Genomic DNA, 21,741 nt, shown 5'->3' on the forward strand with positions numbered 1-21,741 from the left:
TAAATGTGCCATGATATACCTTGCAGTCCTCTATTATTGACACTTAGGATGTTTCCAATATTTTGCAATTATGGACAATTCTATGATGAACAACCCTTTACATACTCTTAGTACTTTGAATGCCTACTTTTTTTTTTCTAGGCAAATTCCTAGTAGTGGAATGGCTAGATCAAAGGGCACATCATGTTTAGGGCTTTCAACACATACACATTATCATATACAACTGTTGACAAGACCTGTCAGTTCTTCCTTGGCACTTCTCTTGGATTTGTCTTTACCTCTTAGTCATTAAGAATTCATCATCTTACACCCTCCCTCAACTGATACCACTTCCTGAAAACTTCTTGCTTTATACCCACAAAATGATCGTGGGTTTAGAAGTGCCCTCATCACCTTCAGCTTGGGAGTCCAATTGTAGATGAATGGCTTTAGTATTCTTGAAAATTTCCAAAGAATTAAAGTGGGGCTCCTTAACACAGAGCATTGGGATCAAGGCAAGCAGTCATAGTACAAGTGTTAGGACTTTGCTAGCCTACCAAAGCTCTTAGTCATTGAAATGACTTTAACAGCATTAATCCCATGGACGGTTCTCAATTCTCAACTCCTTGGACTTTCCCAACACACCAACACACCTGACTACTCCTTCTTCTTTGAAATACTCTCCCCTTGGCTCCCAGGACACCACGCTCTCTCTCTCTCAGTCTTGGTCCACCTCATAGCTGGATCCTTCCCCATCTGCATTGGCAGCTCCTCCTCATTACCCATTCCCCGGGCCAGCATTCACAGTTGGGGCTCCAATGCCCAATCCCCGGCCCTTGCTTCTTGCCCCCCTCCCCAATGCCTTGATCCACTCCTAGGTCTAAAATCCTCCCTGTGCCCATCTCTTGCCTGGGTCTCTCCCAGGCACCCCAGACTCCTACCTACAACTGCCTGTTCCACATCTCCATGGAAATCTCTACCAGGCAACTGATACTTAGATATGTCCAGAACCAAATTCCTCAGCACACCCTCAAAGCTGCTTCTCCCACAGGCTTCCCCATTTCAGTGAATGGCAATTCCATCCTTGTAGCTGCTGTTCAGGCCAGAACACATGAGCCATCCGTGACCCCCCCTCCTGTACTGCACTTCCCATCCATCAGCAAATGCTTTAAAATAGAGCCAGAATCCAAGCACCGCTCACAGACTCTGCTCCCACCCTGAGGCCCCGCCAATAAACACCTCTCGCCTAGATTATTGTAACAACCCACTTACTGGTCCCCTGCTGCTGCTCTTGCCTCCTCTTCCATTTGTTTCAGCACAGCAGGGTGAGGGAAATGAAAGGCAGATCATGTGAATCCACAGCACAAAGCTCTCAGACCTTCCTCTTGGCGGTTCTTAGACAGTTCTTAGCCCCACGCAGGAAGCGCACTGCCCAGCCAGGTGCCAGCATTCCTCTGACCTCACCTCTACACCTGCCTGCGCTCTGCTCCAGCCCCCTGCCACCTTGCCAGGCTGGTTCCCATTATCTTCGTGCTATTTCCTCCGCCTGGAATGCTCTTCCCCCACAGAGAGCTACATACTCACTCACCTGTTCAGGTCTTGACTCAGATCACTTTCCTGGAGAAATCCTCCCTCATCATTTTCATTATTAACATTTGCAATCCATACTTTTCTCCATAGAGTATAATACCTTTCCATAGAGTATAATACCATCTGTCATTCTATATGATTTCCTTTAAAAAAATTTATTTGGAGATCAGTTCAAGATCACAGAAAAGGGGACACCTGGGTGGTTCAGTGGTTGGGTGTCTGCCTTCGGCTCAGGGTGTGATCCTGGTCCATAGATCGAGTCCCAAGTCAGGCTCCCTGCATGGAGCCTGCTTCTCCCTCTTCCTATGTCTCTGTCTCTCTCTGTGTGTCTCTCATGAATAAATAAAATCTTTTAAAAAAGGATTACAGAAAAGTTCCAAGAATAAGGACAATACAAAGAATATCCATCTATCCTTTACCTGTCTCATTTGCACCCTCCCTCCCTTCACACAAACACACACACACACATAAGATGTACTCACACGCAACTTTTTCCTGAACTATTTGAGAATAAGTTACATACACATTGCCCTTTACCCCTAAATGCTTCAGTGTTCATTTCCTAAAGATAGGGATATTCTCTTACACAGCCATAATCTAGTTCTCTACCCATAAATTGAACACCGATACAATACTTTAATCTAACCTCCCACCTGTATCCATTTTTCCCCTCCAGTCCAGGTCAAGTGTCCTCCAAGATACATTGCATTTATATGGTCTGACTCTTTATTCTCCTTTAGTCTGGAATATTTCTAGAAACTTTGTCTTTATGACATTACCATTTTTGAAGAATATGGTTCCTCCCCCATCCCTTTAGATTTCAAAGGTGGTGGTATGATGTTTCCTTATGATTAGAGTTAGAGTATACATGGAATGTTACATGAATAATATCATGTCCTTCTCTGGATTCCATATTTGAGCCACACAATGTACTTTTGCCCCTTATCAGTGATGTTAATTTTGACCTTCTGGCAAGATGGTGTTAGATTTTGCCACCTGTTGTTATTTTTCCCTTTGCATCTAATAAGCAATCTGTTGGGGAGCTACTTTAAGATTATGCAGGGACACCTCAGTGGCACAGTCTATTAAGTGTTCAACTCTTGGTTTTAGGGTATGATCTCAGGGTTGTGGGATCGAGCCCCGTGTTGGGCTCCACGCTCAGTGCAGAGTCTGCTTGCAATTTTCTCTCTCTCTCCCTCTTTCTCTGCCCCTCCCTCCCATACTCTCTCTCTCTCTAAAATGAAGAAATAAATCTTAAAAAAAAAAGACTATGCAAATATCCTGCTTCTCATCACACTCTCATCCTCGATTTTGCCTTCAGCAATGATTTGTGCCCAAATTGATCTTTATTATGATAGCTTCACAATGATGATTCTCAAACTCTGTTACGCCCTCTACATTTACTGGTTGGAACTCAAAATTCTACTGTAAGTGAGAACCTTTCCTTCCCCTTCCTTCCTGCCTCCCTACCTGCCTTTTTCTGTCTGTCTAATCTCTCTAGCTATTTATCTACTGTATGGACTTTTAGATTCTTATTTTTCCCAATAGGCTAGAATGCCTTATTATTTAATAAATTGTCTCAGACTTGGCCAGGGAGAGCCCTTTCACAGGCTTCTGTGCGCCCTCCACGTTCTCACCCTTCCTTACAATATAACAATCTATCCCAGGTTAAACATGTAGCTCTCCTGCTGCAGCTCTAGAATTTCTTTGAGAAGTCCTGGATTCCTTTTATGGTATTTAGAAACCAAGATCAGGATGCCAGGTATGCTCATTGCTCTGGAGTATCTTTGTTTATAGGCCCTTTTGGCCGGAAAAAACATATGCATGTAAATACACATACATATACTTATTTAAATACATGTACACCTACATAAACATACGTACACAAAACATACCATATAGTTTACTTATTTTGTTTGTCCATTACACTAAAATGCAATAAGCTCCACAAGAGAGAAAGTCTGTGGCTGTTTAGTTTGCTGTTGATTTTCTAGCACATAGAACGGTGGTGGTGCGTAGCAAATGGGATAAATCGTTGTTAACTGAAAGAGAAGAGAGAAACAATAGGCTACATGACTTGTCAAATTGTCACAGCTGACAAATGGCAGAACTCTCTTTTCATGGTGCTTGGAGGACACAAAATAGAAGCTGAACATCTGACTAGGGGAGCAGTTATCTTCATTTTCTCACCTTAATTTTTTCTGTACTCTTCTACCTCCAGACTTCTGTCTGGAGATTTATAACTTCAGGTGGTCAACAGGTGGGAAGTGAAGGCAGAGGCTAGGTGGCTAGACTTGGGAGGAGAAGACCCCAGGCCCACATCACCCCATCACTGAGACCTCTCCTCAGCCTGGAATGTGGTCTAACACAGGGAGTAGGGTGACAGGTGGTGGCATTATCATCACTTGTTGGCCTCTTCCTCTGTTCTCACGTGGCACCATCCCTGATGCTGCCTAAGGAACGACTACGTGGAAGTAGAGAGCTAGAGGTTATAGAAAAGTAGATGGACCCAGAGCTGGTGGTGGGGACTCAGCAGGGAGGAAGCCACCCTGTAGGAGCCCTGGCGTCATGGAAACTGGCCCTGCCATTCCGTCTGTCCTCAAATACTATAAATAGTTGATTTCAGTATCAGCCACTGCCAGACCACGCCAGCAGCACAGGCCAGCCCTGAGAGGAAATGGATTTGGGGGAGGATATCACAGAGAGAGAGAGAGAGAATGGTTGGAATGAGATGAGGCTAAGGGAATGCCTTTGCCTGTCCCCATTACACAACACATCAGGTCACTGACATTCAGAGCCCTCCCCACAGAATTTTCCAGCCTGCCTGACATCCAATAACGTCACTCCAGCTGACTGTCTCCTGCCCCTCCTACTACCTTGTCCTGTTTCCGCCACTTGGTATGGACTCTCTACTTCCATATGTGTTCATACTTTTAAAGTTTATTGCAGGAGTACCTGAGTGGCTCAGCCGGTTAAGTGTCTGCCTTTGGCTTGGGTCATGATCCTGGAGTCCTGGGATGAACCCCCACATCAGGTTTCCTACTCACTGGGGAGTCTGCTTCTCTCTCTCTCTCTCTCTTTCTCTCTCTCTCTCTCTCAGTGCCCCTCCCCACTGCTCATTCTTTCCTTCTCTCTCTCTCAAATAATAAATAAAATCTTAAAAAAAAGAAAAGAAGAAAAAGCTTATTGCAATTTCCACTTCCTCCGTGGAGGAAGTCCAAAAAGCCATTCCTAAGGATCTAGTCTAGTTGATTTGCGGGCATTTGGGCTATGGGAGTCCTTGCTGGTAAAACAGGAAGATCTGGCCCTTCATGAATTCTGGGCCTGAGGCATCTTTCTGGGATCCTAGGAACCTCTGAATAGCCTCCTGCCCCTCCCTCTTCTAACACAAAGCCCTCAGACCCTATTGCTCCTCTCTACTTCTCCAGCCCAGACTCTGCCTTGTTACTTGGTTACTGAGTAATTTTAGGAAAGTCTCTTAACTTCTCTGGGCCTATTGTAGGCTGGGTTCACTGGTCCCAGAGACAGTGTGTAGCATGCAGGATATTTATTAAGAAGGGTCCTTATAGGGACACCTGGGTGGCTTAGCTGTTGAGCATCTGTCTTCAGCTCAGGGTGTGATCCCGGAGTCCCGAGATTGAATCCCACATTGGGCTCCTTGCACGAAGCCTGCTTTTTGATCTGCCTGTGTCTCTGCCTCTCTCTGTGTCTCTCATGAATAAATAAATAAAATCTTTTAAAAAAAAAGAAGAAGAAGCGTCCTTATATGTCTGTGGAAGAGAGTGGGGAGGAAACTGGATCGAGCAGACGGAGTATGAGCTGCCACCTAGACCTGACAGGCTCGACCTATTCCACAGGGAGCTCTGGGGCCAAATGATCCATCAGAGTTGTCCCATCTTGGGCCAAACGGTCACTTCATCAGCACCACCTAGATCAGTCACCAGACACAGGCTGCCTGGGGCTGGGCATGCCGTTGGGCAAGGCTGCTCTTGACAGTTGGAGGCAGTCCTTGACAGGGCTGGAGGCCTGAGGCCGCTCACCTCCCAGGAGCTGGAACAACAAGTCCTCCGATGAAGGGGGTCTGGGCAGTGGCCCAGTGCCTCTGCTTCCTCCCATAATAAGGGCATCAAGACACTTCTCTTGTCCTGATGAAATGAAAGGATGTATGTCAAGTTCTAGCGCACACTCTGACTCATAGTCACTGTTTAGTAACGAGGACAATGTTTATTGTCTGGGTATAGGGCTAGAGTCCGTTGGGTAACTCTGACCCCAAGCTACCTTTCCTCTTTGGCAAGGGGGAGGAGCAGAAAGGTGGCTCCAGGTGAGCTAAAGACTCAAATTCAGACAGGAAATTTGTCTAGATGAGGTTACATATAAAGCCACAGAAATACAGAACACAGCAATGAAATATGTTCATCACACATAAATGGGACCTATAAATTCAGGTCCCATTAGCAGATAAATTACATTATTAATCCATTAATTATCTTGTGAACAACACTATTACATGACATTGTCTTTTTGTTTTAACTTCTTCAATATAAGAATTTAATGTGAATCACCTATCTATGATCCAGTTTTGGAATTTCTTCTCTTTTTTAAGATTTTATTTACTTATTTGAGAGAGAGGGACAGAAATGGTGTGAGAGACAGGAGCTGGAAGGAGAAGGAGAAGCAGACTCCCTGCTGAACTGGGAGCCCAACGAGGGGCTCCATCCCAGGACCCTTGGATCCTGACCTGAGCAATGGCAGATGATGAAACCGACAGAGTCACCCAGGCGCCCCTGGAATTTCTTCTTTTACTATGCAGGGTTGCTCGAAAACTGGTAGTGGTCCAGGCATCTTCTCTGCCTTTGGCAACTTTTGTGCCACATGTCAAGGGAGCCAGGAGGCGGGTGGACAAAAGAGCTGCTCGTCTGCTCTGCGCAAGGCCAACCCCGACACCAGCCCATCTGTCTACACCCCCCAGGCCGCGGAGGCTGCCGCCGGGTGCTGCGGAGGTGTCCTTACGGCCCGAGGCGCCACGGAGCATGCTCAGAGCGGGCTGGAATCCCGGGGCGCCCAATCCCAAGCGGCCACTTCAGGGTTTCCCTCGGGGCTGCAGCAGGAAGTGGGAGAAGAGCGAGCGTTAGGAGCCGCTGGCCCAGCCGGGCGCCCTCCCCGCGGGTTCCCCGGGGTCCCGGAGCGCCCGGAGCGCGCATCCCAGGGAAAGGTCCCGCTGACCCTCGGAGCAGGGCTGGGGACTGAAGGAGACCGACTGCCGGGCTCGGACGGGGCAGGGAAAGCTGCCTTTGTCAAGCCCGTGAGCGGGGGTTTCGGATCTTTTGAAAGGACAGAGGAGCTAGTCGCGGGGATGTGGTTGACCAGGGAGCCCCAGGCAGCTGCCCCTGTCGGGGGACCCGGGAGCTGCTGCGTCCCCCTCGGCTGCCCCAGGCCGGGCCGGCCTCAGGTCCCCGCGCACGCTGCCCCTCCAGCCTGCAAGAACCGCTCGGCCCGGGGCGGGCCCGCGGCCACCCCAGGAACGGCAGCTCTGCATCCTCTGGCCAAGTACAGGACTTGTCCCGGAGGTTAAATAAAATCATCGTCTGTCAAGCCGAAGGGCACAGTCCTGGACTCCCAGTCCTTAAGACCTAGGGCTGTTGTTCCAGGAAGCAAAATCTCCGCAGAGCGGCTCTGGAGGGTCCTAGCAGGGGCACCCTGGATGGGGGGTGCTAGCTCTGCAGAAGGCAGCCGGGACCCCACGGCAGTGACCTTCCACCGGGTCCACATTGTAAAATTGAGAGCTGGGAAGGCCCACTGTCCCCCCGACTTCCTAGCCCACTTCTTCCTACCCTCCTTGCTTCCATTTCTCCTGAATTCTTCTGCAACCCTGCCGCCCCCCCCCCCCTCAGATATTTGATGGAGGCTCTTTAGGTCAACAAACGTTTATGGAATGCATAATAATAATAACAACCACCAGGCAACTGAATTTCAGAGATTGCTTAAGGCCATTCATTTAGTATTGGGCAGGAGTTAAGGGTCAGAGGGAACTAGAGGGTATAGATAAATAAGTAATAGTGTTGAAGTTAAGACAAGTTTGCTTGCATTTGGGGTCAGAGCTGTCAGTCTGTTAGGGGGTATTTTCTGAATACAAGCTGTGTGCCCAGCTCAGAGCTCCTTCTGGGGCACAGGAAGAAAGATCAAAAGAGCAGATGAAGTCCCTAGCCCCCACACAAAGATTAGATTAGCATTTAGTCTCCATCTAAGGACCTTGATTTTTATTTTGAAAACTTTACATCATCATTAGAGGAAATGATCTTTTAAACATTTCCCCAGTTCCACCCCCCAATACAAAGTTAGTTTTTGTACTTTCTCCTAATTTTTAACAACAGGTAGACATGGTTTTTATTTATTTTTATTTTTTAAAAAGATTTTATTTCTTTATTCATGAGAGACATAGAGAGAGAGGCAGAGACACAGGCAGAGGGAGAAGGAGGATCCCTGCGGGGAGTCTGATGCAGAACTCAATCCCAGGACCCCAGGATCACAACCCGAGCCAAAGGCAGATGCCCCCATGGATTTTATTTTTTAACATAAAATTTACAAATAATTTTGTTTATAAATCATAGTATTGGGTTTACAAGTAATTTTGTAAACTTTTTTTTTTTTTTTTTTTACCTATTTTGAAAGCACATTTCCTTGCCTGTGCATAGTCTTCACTGTTCTCATTTTCATGCTGTGTACTATTCTCTCATGGTAATACCATATTTAGCCACTTTCTGCTATTGCTTGATTCCAGTTTTTTGTCATTATAAATAATGTGGCTATAAATATCTTTGTACATATAGCTTTTTTTCTTCTTTTAAGTTATGTCCTGGGAATCAGTGCCCAGAAAGAGGATGAGTGGGTCAAAGGGTTGACGTTTATAGCTCTCACTATGGAAAGCCAGTCTGCAACTGAGAACATTTAACAGCTAAATGAAGCAACTTGACTCCCAAGTGCTCACAGAAGTACTAGTGCCCTATATTTGTAAAGAATATTATATAGAATAAGCACTTATTGGCACCTATGATGTATCAAGTTCGTGCTAGCATAATACCTGGGAATAAGAGGCAGCCCCCACCTTTGGGGAGCACAGAAGCTGTGGCTTTTCAACCTTCTTCTCCTCCTAGGATACAAAATATTCAAATTGGCTGCACATCTCAGGGCAGACTCAGAATTTAGGGATTCTCCAAAAGTCTGCACGGACTCAAAACACCAACATGTTTTCTAATCAATAGAATCCAATCAAAGAAGGTGTCTTTTTGGCTTTGACAAAGCAGGGGACTGGTTCCTGGCTGTACCTCCATTCCTTTTTCTCAGATTCAAGAAAGAATTCCAGGGTGCAAGGGAATGAGAGGGATGTGTAGATAACATAAATCCACTCTGATTTCTAAAAACAAGCAAACCACTCCCAGATATATGCATTTGTGCCATGACACAATTGGACAAGGGAGGTAATCCATTTATGTGTAAATCTGTGCACAGGACTCCTTGGCAGGTATGCCAGGATTACAGGGAGACACAAAATGCGTCGAGCGTGGGGTCTGTGCCAAGCATCGTGCTGGGGCCTGGGTGCCACTATGAATGAGTGCCAAGAAATCTATGAAGACCCTGGCCCCACAGAGGGCCAGTGATCATAAGGTTGGCCAGTGTATTGCATTCGTTAGATACTAGGTGTCAGGCACTATTCTAGACACTGGGATACAGCAGTGATCAAAACAGTTAAATACTGCTACCCTCACGGAAGTAATGCTTAGGGATGGGAATGGGACAAACAAGTAAAATATTAAATATGTCACGTGGTAATAAATACAGTGGAGAAAAATAATGTAGAGAAGGTGAGAGGGCAGTCTAGAGAGGTTTCAAATACAGTGCTCAGAAATGGCCTCACTGGTGTGATGACGTCTGAACAAAGAGAAAGCCATGGACGGCTGGGAGAAGAGCATTCCAGACAGAGGCCCTACTGGGAGGGCCACGGCCTGGAGGCAGGAGCCAGGCCAGTGTGGGGTGGGGGGCAGCAGGAGGATATGAGATCAGAGAGGGGGCTGGGCCATTCTGTGGGTGGCCCTATAAGCATTTTAAGGACTTCAGCTTTACTTGGAGTGGGGAGACCCAGGGGACAGCGGGGGGTCTGGTCTGGCTGGTCTGGTGTGGGGAATGCACTCAAGGGCCAGGATGGCAGGGAGCCCAGTTACAAGGCTGGTGGCAAGCTGGGAACTCAGGTTTTTGTCCTCAACCCAGGGGTCTTTCCATGCACTTAGCTTTTGGCCCACCCCAGACCCGAGGTCTGATTTGTTGGGAAGGTCAGAACCTACAGGGAACTCCAGCCCGGAGGGACAGTTTCTAGGAAAGTTTTGAAGTCCAGTTCCGACGGCGTGGGATGGTCTTATTAGCATTAGAAAAGTTCCAGGCTGAGGTTCTCCAGCACGCGGAGCCCCGGCAGTGGTAGGCCGCGGTACGGTTACATCCCGGACCAGCCGTGTGGCCCCGACCGACCAGTCTTCTAACTTGGCGGGCTCAGTTACTTCACCTGTAAAATGGGGCTAAACGCCCTGACTGCTACATCGCATCAAATGAGACCATTCCAAAGTACCTTTTAAACATCGTTGCCCCTTACAGGCAGCAAACGTGAAAATGCACTGGCCTCAGGGGGTCGCGCTGGCACGGCACTTCCCGGCTCCCTCCGGAGAGCGCCGAGCCGGGCCGGCGGGCTGTCCCCTAGCACCCGCGGCGGCGGCGGGGAGGGGAGGGGAGGGGAGGGGCGGCCGGGGGGGCGCCTGGGGCCGGGCCGCGGCGAACCCAGGACCCCCCACCCCACCCCGCCCCGCCCCGGGCGCGCCGGCTGCGGGAGGGCGGGAGGGCGGGCGGGGCGGCCGAGGCGGAGCCGCCCCCGCCCCCGCGCTCCCTCCTCCCGCCCGCCCAGGCTCCCCGGGCCCGCGCCGCGCGCTCCTGGTCCGACCGCTGCCGGGGAGCCCAGCGCAGCGCGTCCTGCCGCGTCGGTTCCCGCGGGTCGCCGCGCCATGGCCACCCAGCAGATCGTGCTCCAGGGCCCGGGGCCGTGGGGCTTCCGCCTCGTGGGGGGCAAAGACTTCGAACAACCCCTGGCCGTTTCCCGGGTAAGGGCGAGCGGGGCGCGCAGGGCGCGGGGCGCACCGGGCTGGGCGGCGGCGCGCGGGGGCGGCGGGGAGGCCGGGCGGAGGCGGCGGCGGCGCGCGTCCAGGTGCGCCTCGGCCCGAGCCCGCTCCCCGCTCCCCGCTCCCCGCTCCCCGCTCCCCGCCGCTGCGCTCGCTGGTTCGCCCCGGAAGCGCGGCCCGGGCTGTGGACGCGCCTCGTCAGCCGCGGGGCAGGAGGGTCCCCGCAGACCCCGCGCCCCCCTACCCGCCGCGCTTCTCCGCGAGTCGCCCGGTGGCGCGGGGCGGACTGGAAGCGGCTGGACAGCCCCGAAGCGGGTGGAGTGGGCGGGAAGGGGCCCGGGGCAGGTGGTGAATTCCCGAAACCACTGGTAAACGCTTAGCTCGCTCTGTGGCCAGATCTCACCTCCCTCATAGGTTTTGCAGAAAAGCCCAGATTTTTGAGACCAGCTCAGGTAAGCGCTCGGGCATTCCCCTCCTCCCGGGGAGGTGGCCGCGCCGCGTTCTGCCCGGCGTTCCCGGGTCGCAAGCGGAGAGCCGCCGTTCCCCGGAATACTGCGTGGGGAGGGGCTCCTACCCTGCCGCCCGAGGGGACCAGGGGACGGGTACCTGAAAACTTTTTTGGCCGGGCCCCCTTGCTTTGGGAGGGCCCAGGTTCCATCTGAGACCACCAGGCCCATTACCCCCCTCCATAAAGCAGAAACCCCAGGGAGACTCAGACTCAGGGTTTGGAGGCCCAGGCTTTGGTCACCTGGGCTGGACTAACTGTGCTGTCCAGGTGGGGTTGCCCTAATCACTGCCTGCGCCTACAAAGTGGCCAATAAATACTTTCCGACCTAAAGAAGAAGGACAGCAAAAAGCATTCTGTGGTGTTCACGCCCTGCCTAGAAGCCTCCTGTTCCATTCTTGGGGCCATCTGCTTGGTGAAGCTGACCCTAAACTTGCCTCCTCCGCTATCTGAACATCTCTTTATTCTTAGTAGGGAGGATGGAGTGGGAAGGGGAAGATCCATGTGGGGTTTTGTTTTGTTTTCTTTTTTGTTTTTTTACTTGAATCCCTGCCTCCAGTAGCTGAGGGAATATGGTGGGGGGTGCAGGAGGCAAAGACTTGGCTTCCCTGCCAGCCACAGTCCTGGCCACATTTCCTTCCAAGTGGGTCTAGCCCAGTAAGCAGGTCTTCTCTGACCATCCCATCCCCTAAGGGGCAGATGCCTGGGTTCTTAGGCCGTATTCCGCATCTCTTCCACCTGCTGTCCTGAGGAGACTTCTTTGATAATCCTTGCAGGTACATGCTGTCTGCTCAGCCACCAGGCGAATTATTCAAGCGTAGATACTGTGCCTTCCCCTTATCTAGACCCACCCCCTGCCCCCCAAGCCTGGCATAGAGCTGAACCTGGCAGTCCCCAGTAAACGCTGGCAGGCTTATTAATAAGTGTTGTCCAGGGAAGGCACATTTAAACTTGCTTACCTCATAGTCCATTTGTCCTTGCTCTTTGTGTCTATAATTAACCTGTCAGCCCTTTCCACTTCTGAATTTATATAGGACACGAAACCCTTTCTTAAGAGGAGGAGGATAGATTGCCAATCTGTTAAAAGGGCAGTTACCGCCTATCTTTTTAAGTGCTTTAAAAAGTCAGTGCGAGTGGCACTGTGCAATGGCGTGGAAAGCACAGCACTGAATTCATTGGTTTGTACCTTCATGTATTTCTTCATTTCTTTATGAGCACATGTTTAATGAGCATATACTGTGCAAAGCCAGGGGAGGGGTCCCCAGATATGAGAGGACACAGCTCCATTTTCAAGGTGTTCATGGGGAAGTGAGGGAAGCTAATCTTTATAATGCCCTTGGCAGTTGCTTTAATTAAAAAGTGAAAGTGACTCAGTGGAGGTGACACTCGTGCTCAAGGTAATTCACTTGTTTTTTCATCTCATTATTTCCACACGGAAGGAATGTGTGCCTCCTCACCTCTTGGGGACAGGAACGTTGTCATAGAGGGGCCTGTGGTGGTCGTCGGGATCTGATGGTGGTCTGCTTTCTGCTGCTTACTTGAGCCGTAGCTGGATGTGAGCATTCTACTAGCTGAGGCTTCCCCCCGCCCTAGGTCTCTGAAATGGGGATGACCCCAACCACTGGCTGTGAGTTAAACAAGATGAAAGTGCGTTGTTGTTGTTGTTGTTGTTGTTGTTGTTTGATGAAAGTGCTTTGGAAGCAACGGACAGGAGTGAGGAGGTGTGAGCAGTGACAAAGAGGTACACACACCTTTTGGTTGGTAGGTGTGCTACACTTATCATTGTGGGCAGATACACTTTGTTAGTATGGTATTATGTGTGTAGCCTGTGAGTCTCCACACCAAAGCAAATGCTAAAATTAGGGGAGGAAAGGAGTGCCTTTCATTTAGGTAACAATGTTTGCTTTCTCTTGCATGAATTATTCTGGTTCTGGCTCCAATCTTCTGTTAAACTGCTAAAGCTCCTGAATGTAACTGTAATCTTGTGTGTACTTGAGATTGTTTTCTTTTTCTTTTTTGAAATAAAAAAGTCATAAAATATAGCTGCATGGCAAACACTTGTAAATACCTGTATAATCTTCCACCCAGATCAAGAAATAGAACGTTGCCAGCACCCCAATAAGAAATAGAACAAGCACACCAGACATAATCCGATCCTGACTTACGGTAACCAACTTTCTTGTTTTTCTTTATAGTTTTACCACCTAAATATGCATCCTGAACACCATAGCTTAATTTTGACCTGTTTCTGAGCAGAATCCTATGGAGCATATGCTGTGTTTGTGAGAAGAGCTGCTTTCACTCATTGTTTTCATGTGTGCTATTGTGATAAGCTTAAAATTTCGATCCAGGTTTTCAACTTTAAATGGACATGAGCCAACTTTCTTCCTTTTCCCAGTTTTTCACTTGGGGCCCCTACCTTGGATTCCCTGATGATCGAGCCACACATTGTTTCTGTCCCCTGAGATTTTTTTTCTGTCGCTTCTTGCTCCAGATCTACAGTTGTCCATCTCCTTGAGGTTGTGTGTGGGTTTTTTTTTTTTTTTCCCCATATCAATTTCTTATTTCCTCTAGTTGCTTTCAAGGGAAGCCTTCAGAGAATCCACACCCAGGCCAAAATTGCTGCTCAGTTTATGTTGACTGTTTTTCTCTCTCGGCAACTGACAAAAGACAGGAAGGGGTGGGGCCAGAGATAAGGGGGTGCTCTTCGAGGGAGGAGCTGTCATTTGCCTCTTGAGTAAGCCTTTGCTAAGAGCAGTGTGGTTTTATGGGGGAATGCCTTACCCTTTGTTCTGGCATCCTAAGGGAAGCTCAATAATGGACACTTTGTAGCCAGAGGGTCTTTTCAGATTTTTAAGAGTGTTATTTTCATACTCAAGTAGACTTATGTCCTAAAGGTGGAAAGAGCGGGGCTTGTGTGTCAAATTGTGAAAGGCAAGACACGTCCATAAAGGCGGATTATGTATTAATAGCCCTTGCCCTGCACTTTTTCACCTGGGAAATATTAGCTGCTCCCGCTGATTGTGGTTGATCTATGAACAGAGGAGGAAGAGGGTCAATCAAAGGGAATAGCCCTTAAGTGCTTCCAAAGAATTTTTTTTTTTTTCAGTAATCTCTATGCCAAATGTAGTGGGTGCCCCTGGAATAGCACTTAAGTGAATACTTGAGCCTGCTGGCATGACATCCACCAAGCTGTGTTGGGACTTTGTGGACAAATACTCTCCTCTTACCCAACCTCCCAGATGTCAGGGTTTGTCTTTGAGGAGAGGGGAGAAAAATGGCTCTCCGGTATTATAGCAAGGCAGATGACCAAGAGGAGATTATCACCTAACTGCTGAGGTCACACTCTCCTCAGCTGATCAGGACTTGGGAGAGCACCGAACAGTTACTCTTGCGCACGGGGCAGGCTGGGACTGGCTTCCAAGTTGTGCTCATTGCCTACACCATCTCCTTACTCCTGGAGAGGAAAAGAGGGGAAGCTCGGTGCCCATAGGTTAGGAAATTTGCTTGAATTTACATAATTTTTCATTGACTGAACTACTTCCTTATAAAGGAAAGGGTAGAAATTGATTAAAAATGAGCAAAAGCAGCTATGTCAGAAAATTATTTTTTTTTAAAGATTTTTATTTATTTATTCATGAGACACACAGAGAGAGAGAGAGGCAGAGACACAGGCAGAGGGAGAAGCAGGCTCCACGCAGGGAGCCCGATGTGGGACTTGATCCTGGGACTCCAGGATCACACCCTGGGCCGAAGGCAGGCGCTAAACCGCTGAGCCACACAGGGATCCCCAGAAAATTAATTTTTAAAGGATGATTTGACTTCGGTGTGTCTCAGAGGAAAGCCTGGGGAAGCTGCCAGAACATCTGTAGGGTGCCTGGTAACGTGTCCAGGGCCAGGAGTCAAGCTGAGCTCCAGTCCAGTCCTAAGCACCACACCGGGTGACCCTGGGCAAGTCGCACACCTTCTTTAGGGGTCAGTTCTCTGTAAAGATAAAATAATAAACAAGCCCACTGGTTTTTACCCTTTGCATATGCGGGCTGATTCTTGTTAAAAAAATGTTCCAGCATATGGCATTGGTTGTGCCTTCAACTATTAAGAAGTTGATTAAGAAAACGTATTATGAATTCAGGAATGTTTTCAGATGGATTTACCTTACGTTACTCATCTGTGAATATCCGTGTTAAGATGACTCTTGTATTATGGGTGCCTGGGTGGCTCAGTCGGTTAAGTGTCTGCTTAGGCTCAGGTCATGATCCCAGGGTCCTGGGATTGAGTCCTGCATTGAGCTCCTTGCTCAGTGGGAGTCTGCTTCTGACACTCCCCCTCCTAGTGCTCACTCTCTCTGTCAAATAAGCAAAATCTTAAGAAAAAAAAAAAAAAAGATTCTCATGTTAATCACAAGAGTCTTGATTTATACTTGATTGTGTGAGAAATATTTTTTGACCAGCTTGTGATAATGACCATAGTTAAAATGGTCATAGTTAAAATATAGGACTTTTTATATGCCAGGCACTGTTCTGTGTGCTCAGTATATTCCCTTAGTGATCTTTACACATATCTTATGAAGCAGATATAATTATTAAGATACCCATTTTGCAGATGAGGAAACTGAAGGATGCAAGTGTTCAGTACTAGGCCTGCTTCATACAGTAGTAGGTGATGGAGCTGGAATTGGCTGACTGGTCTGGCTTCAAAACCCATGGCTTTAATCTCTATTTCATAATATTCTTTCTTTCTCTTTCTTTCTTTCTTTCTTTCTTTCTTTCTTTCTTTCTTTCTTTCTTTCTTTCTTTCTTTCTTTTCTTTCTTTTCTTTCTTTTCTTTCTTTCTTTTCTTTCTTTCTTTTCTTTCTTTTCTTTCTTTCTTTCTTCCTTTCTTCCTTTCTTCCTTTCTTCCTTTCTTTCCTTTCTTTCCTTTCTTTCTTTTCTTTCTTTCTCTTTCTTTCTTTATTAAGATTTTACTCATTTATTCATGAGAGACAGAGGCCGAGACACAGGGGGAGAAGCAGGTTCCTCACAGGGAGCCTGATGCGGGACTCGATCCCAGACTCCGGGATCATGCCCTGAGCCAAAGGCAGATGGTTAACCGCTGAGCCACCCAGGTTATCCCCGTAATAACCATTTTATTAGCGGCTAACATTTCTTGAATGCTCTCCCTGTGCTATGTGTGCACTCGCATTGTCTTCTGTGCTCCTCACAACCCATGACACAGATACACAGGGCAATCAGTAAATTGCCAAGCTGGGATTTGAAGTGAGACAGACTGGATCCCAGGCCAGCTTTAACCACTATATTCTGCCTCTTGACAACCCATAACTGTTGGTATTTCATTGGTGATATCTTGGCACACAGCTCTGCTCCAAGAAGTGCTAATGATGGTGCAGGTATAATATGAGAGGTAGAGAGGACTCTCTTGGGCTCCTCACCCCAGAGCCTGCTGTACCCATGAGGGTTAGCTGTGGTGGCCTTCCACCTGCTTTGTGGCCTCAGTCCTGGGGCTCCTGGAGCTCAGAGCATCTCAGAGAGTACCTCTGCTCCCCAATCCCCTGAAAAGCCAGAAGCCATTGCCTCACCTGCGAGAATTGACAGTCCAGCTGTGGGATTCCATGCCCACGTGGACAGTGGAGAACAGAAGTGCAGAGGATTGGAAGGATTAGAGAGAAGGCTGCCAGGGTGGGTAAGAGGGGATTTGGGGACAATTTTTGTGTCAAATGAAGATGACTAGGGATAGACAGATCCAGCCTGCCCAGCCAGTGGGCCTGGAAAGTTTCAGCCAAGCCAAAGTCAGAATGAAATATACCATGAACCCCTAAGGGAAAAGAAGGTAATTTCTGTATGGCACTTAGCACCCTGTGTGATTGTTGATATTGTTGTTAGCCTTATCGTGGGTGAGCTGGAACACTCCTCTGTACTGAGGCCTGCAGTGTACTTTCATGGGTGTTGTACACCGCCTTCTTGGTAAATGCGATAAACATTAAAAATGATTTCCTGAAGAACTCTAGTCTTGAAGGAGCCCGCGTACTTGACCATGGACTCAGGACCTAGTTCTTACAGATATAACTGCTCATATACCACATGAGATGATAAGGACATAGATATGACGTATAGAAGATAAAGATGTCTGAAAGGTAATCAGATGGATCAAATTCAGATGGTGCTACAATGATTTATATCCATTTCTTTTTTAAACAAATTATAAAAGATACTCATGCTCCTAAAGCTGAACATACCCATGCCCTAGGACCAACAATTCTGCTAAATACTCCATAGAAATGTGTCCACATGGGCACCAAAAGACATGGCAAGAATTTCCAAACCAGCACTATTCACAGTAGCCCCAAACTCAAATAATTTCAGTGTCTAACAACAGTAGAAGGGAAAAATAAATGGTAGTATAGTTATAGGGTATAAGACACCAACAGCAATTGCAGGAATTGCAACCATGCACAATGTCATGAATGAGACAGACACTGTGTTGAAAGAGGTCAAACATAAAAGGGTACATATTATGTGATTCCACTTGCATAAAATGAAACTGGCAAAATTAACCCATGTGTTAGAAGTCAGGGTCAGAGGTTAGTGAAGGGAAGAAAGCAGGAGGGGGCTTCGGAAGTTCAGTTTTTTTGCTTTTTTTTTTTTTTTTTCTTAAGATTTTATGTATTTATTCATGAGAGACACACAGAGGCAGAGACACAGGGAGAGGGAGAAGCAGGTTCCTGTGGGGAGCCTGATGCGGGACTTGATTCCAGGACCCTGAGGTCATGACCTGAGCTGAAGACAGACACCCAACTGACTGAACCACCCAGGCGCCCCTGTTTTGTACTTTCTGCCTTATTTTTACTGAAGCAAATCAAGAGTTAAAGATCTCTTGATGTCTTGGAGAAATGCAATCTCAGAATCAGCTTGCTCCGGGTTCAGATACTGTCTTGTCCATTTCTTAGCTCTGTGTTAGCACCCTCCCTTGTACGGTGGGGATAATAGTACTTGTTTTCAAAGGCTGTGGTGAGGACTAAGATGACGTATACGGAGAGCCTAGTGCTGTGGCTAACATCTAGAAGGCATCAGGATACAGTGGTATTATTAAAAAAAAACACCAGTGGCGATCTGTGCATTGAGTGCTTATTACATGCCAGACACTGTTCTAAATTCTTGACACCTATGATGTCACTTAATCCTCCCAACAACCTAATGGGGTTGATTCTAATTATGAATTTCATTTGATAAATGAAGAAACTGAAGTATAGAGTGCAACTTGCCCAAGGTTATGTGTTTGGTCAATGGTTGGGCTTTGGGTTATGGGTGCTAATTATTGGAGCAATTTAAAAACATGGGGTGGGGCACCTGGCTGACTTAGTTGGTAGAGCATGTGACTCGTGATCTCAGGGTTGTGAGTTTGAGTCCTATGTTGGGTATAGAGATTACTTAAAAATCTTAATAAATAAAAAACACATGGGTTCATAAGGGCTTGTTTTAGAGATTTGGTGATTTCTTGACAAATTAGGGTGTTCCATTTTTTTTAAAGTCATTTTTAATTATATTCCTACCTAAGAAATGATGTTTGATCTTTCAGACTAGGACAGCAGTCACTCTCAACTGCCACCATTCCTTAGTGTGAGTAGCTTCCTTTTACAGTGAGCTTCAGCAGGACTAAGGCACAGCTCATCTACAGGCACCTGATCCCTACTCTGTTACCCCTTTTTTTTTTGTTAATTAAATGGTTATAGAGTAACCAAGACTGTTTTGAAACATTCTTGGGGATTTTCAGGGGAACTTGTATAAACTTATACAGCTTCTGTGGCTATAATGTAGCTTCAAAGTCGGTGCCATAGCCTGGGCCCACAAACAAATTGAGCCAGAAGTCTGACTCAGGAGAGTTCAAATTCCATATCTAAATGGCATACTGCAGGGTTGGGTGCTGTGCTGTTGGCCAGCTCAGAATCTTTTAAATTTCTAAAAGAAATTTAGAAATTTATCTTCTACTTTGATACAGTCATTAAATCAATGGAGGTTGACCTTAAAGACACATGGCACTGAGATTGAATTTGAATTCCAATTTTCCTTATACCAGTCTTGTTTTATATAATGGTGAATTGTAGCAGTATTTATACTATTGCACCTAAGAGGAATTTAAGGTGATTTACAACACGTATTTACAATATTTCAACACAAAAACACACATAATAATATTTTTTAAAAGTTGGAACATAATAAAGGAAAGAAATGTGCCAGGACCTTTAAATCAGGTGGTTTCTGTAATTGCATGTTGAGCTGTTAGGTTCTAACCAAGGCAAAATAGCAACCATGTTGAGTGATTCAACATCTGGAATGAAATTGCTTTTTACACTTTGCAGTTTCTTTTTTTTTTTTTTTTAATTTTATTTATTTATTCATGAGAGACACAGAGAGAGAGGCAGAGACACAGGCAGAGGGAGAAGCAGGCCCCATGCAGGGACCCTGACGTGGGACTCGATCCAAGGTCTCTAGGATCACGCCCTGGACTGAAGGCAGAGCTAAACCACTGAGCCACTGGGGCTGCCCTACTTTGCAGTTTCTATATCACCTTCAAGGATATTGATCATATATATACACATGTGCATATATATATACACACACATGTATGTGTATGGGGCCATATACATACAACATATATATGTATATATAGGGGGCATATACACATAATATACATATATATTCATATATATATATGTCAGCCCCTATCATATTGTTCACACACACACACACACACACACATACACACACATATATATATATACTTTTTTTTTTTACTCTATTTTAGTAAGATACAGAAATACTATTCTAATGTTTCTTTCAAGGGCCTTCTACATCACTTAATAGGAGTGTAAGCCCTTGAGGTTGTTTCTGGAGGAGCTAAGATTTTAGAGTCTAAGTATTTTTATCTTACAACTTCATTCAGGGAGAGAGCTTCAGGGTAGTCACCATCCTTCTGAATGTTTCCAAACCTGGAGAGCTTCAGCATTTTCTGGGAAGCTTTACAAAATAGATAGGTTCCTGGCATCTGTGTAGAACCTCTTCAGCAGATTTGAGGTGGGATGGAGAGATCTATTTATATTTTTAAAAACTCCAGGGGATCTGATGACTGACCCGCTTGGGAACAGTTGCTTCATCCTTGCAAATATCAGAGTTCTCCTGAATTACTGGTGAGTTGGGTCCATTTCTAGCTTGAAGTGTAGAGGCCAATTCCAAGGGGGCAAGGTTAACAGTGTCCTGTGAACATTCAGGAAGTTGCCCTATATTCCTGTCCACGGGTAAAAACCTGAATAGAGATAATTTTTCCCTTAGGGAAAAAAGGCTCTGCACAAAACTGTTTAAACTATTTGACAAATAGTTGGCTAAAATCCCCTCTCTGTCAAAAGGGCCTATAATTCAGTTTATCATCCAGACTGGAAGATTGGTAAAAGTGAAATGGGGTGCCTTTCATAATGAAGCTGGGAAAATAGGTTAGTGTCCTGGGCATACCAGGATATCTCATGGTCCTAGTTATAAAACATTTCTCCATTTAATTTTGCTTTACATAATTTTAAAACTAAGCCAGTGGTCACAGGGACATTTGCATGAAGGGGTCAGAAAGCAATACAAATGAGTTTTGGCTGGAGGGTGAGGTCATAAGAAAATTAAATTAATAGCTGCAGGAGTGGTTAGTGGTTTCTGTAATTGCACACTACATCCAGCTGTGAATTTTCTGATGATCAATGCCAACTGGTACAACGTTCCCGTTCCCGTACTGTCAGGGGCAGTACAATGTGGTGGGGACTGTGCTAAATGAAGAGCCTATGCCTTACCTAAGAGGGCAGAGGCTCCTCAGCCTGTGCTGATTATTTGGGTGCAGAATTGCCTGATTTTTCACAAGAGGCTGAGAATGTAGGGGTTTCAGTGAAATTTACCAATATGTAAATATTGGCAAGTTTTCCATTGTTTGTCAAAGTACAATCTTGCAGAGTCCTTACAGCCTCATCCCTTCTCTCCCTTTACTTCCTGTGTTTTATCCACACGGGGCACACTATTCCCCACATCCTCTAGTGCCTTTACACGGTTTTAAGCAACACCTTCTCTTGGGAGTCTTCCCTGATTCTATCTTTAGGTTCCCACAGCCTCTTGCTTTTGCCATCACAGCACTTACCAGCCATGGTACATGCCTGTCTCCCCTAGGAGATTGTGCACACCTTGATGGTAGGCACCATCCTTTTCAGGCCTTTGTTTCAGTGCCTTGTGTGGTTCCCAGAATCTATAAACAGTAGCTTGTGTTTCTAGAGCTTGACATTGTACTCTGCCTGAATCATTTCATGTAATCCTCCTAACAGCCTTCCGATGCCAGGACTGTTATCACTCCTGTTTCCTAGATGAGAAGAGGTGAAACATCCTGCCCAGGGACACTTAGCTCACAACTGGCAGAGACAGGACTCGAACCCTGGCCGTCTGTCTCCAGAAGCCACATCTTTTTTAAAATAATTTTTTAAAATTTTTATTTATT

The 21,741-nt window shown here is 46.7% G+C and overlaps 1 protein-coding gene and 1 long non-coding RNA gene across 5 annotated transcripts in view; one reads left to right on the forward strand and one right to left on the reverse strand.

Moving 5' to 3' along the window:
- Window positions 1-3,450: 3,450 nt before the first annotated feature.
- Window positions 3,451-7,196, reverse strand: LOC140621096 (uncharacterized). The gene is made up of 3 exons (XR_012020827.1): window positions 6,308-7,196; window positions 5,610-5,714; window positions 3,451-3,611 (listed from the first exon to the last, which is right to left on the reverse strand). It is a non-coding gene; the product is annotated as an uncharacterized lncRNA (long non-coding RNA).
- Window positions 7,197-10,493: 3,297 nt separating this feature from the next.
- Window positions 10,494-21,741, forward strand: part of PDLIM1 (PDZ and LIM domain 1) — a 47,527-nt gene continuing 36,279 nt past the window's right edge. The window contains exons 1-2 of one of the 4 annotated variants that reach the window (XM_072805974.1): window positions 11,125-11,176; window positions 13,318-13,395. Coding sequence is in view for 1 of the 4 variants with exons in the window: in XM_072805971.1 (XP_072662072.1) it covers window positions 10,611-10,706 (96 nt within the window). In the remaining 3 variants the exon portion in view is untranslated. Of the gene's footprint in view, window positions 10,707-10,814; window positions 11,177-13,317; window positions 13,396-18,404; window positions 18,493-21,741 lie in introns of those variants that run through there. The other 3 variants (XM_072805971.1, XM_072805973.1, XM_072805972.1) reach the window with 3 other exon arrangements.

This window comes from Canis lupus, chromosome 29, assembly GCF_048164855.1.
Source record: "Canis lupus baileyi chromosome 29, mCanLup2.hap1, whole genome shotgun sequence".
Taxonomy (NCBI): domain Eukaryota; kingdom Metazoa; phylum Chordata; class Mammalia; order Carnivora; family Canidae; genus Canis; species Canis lupus.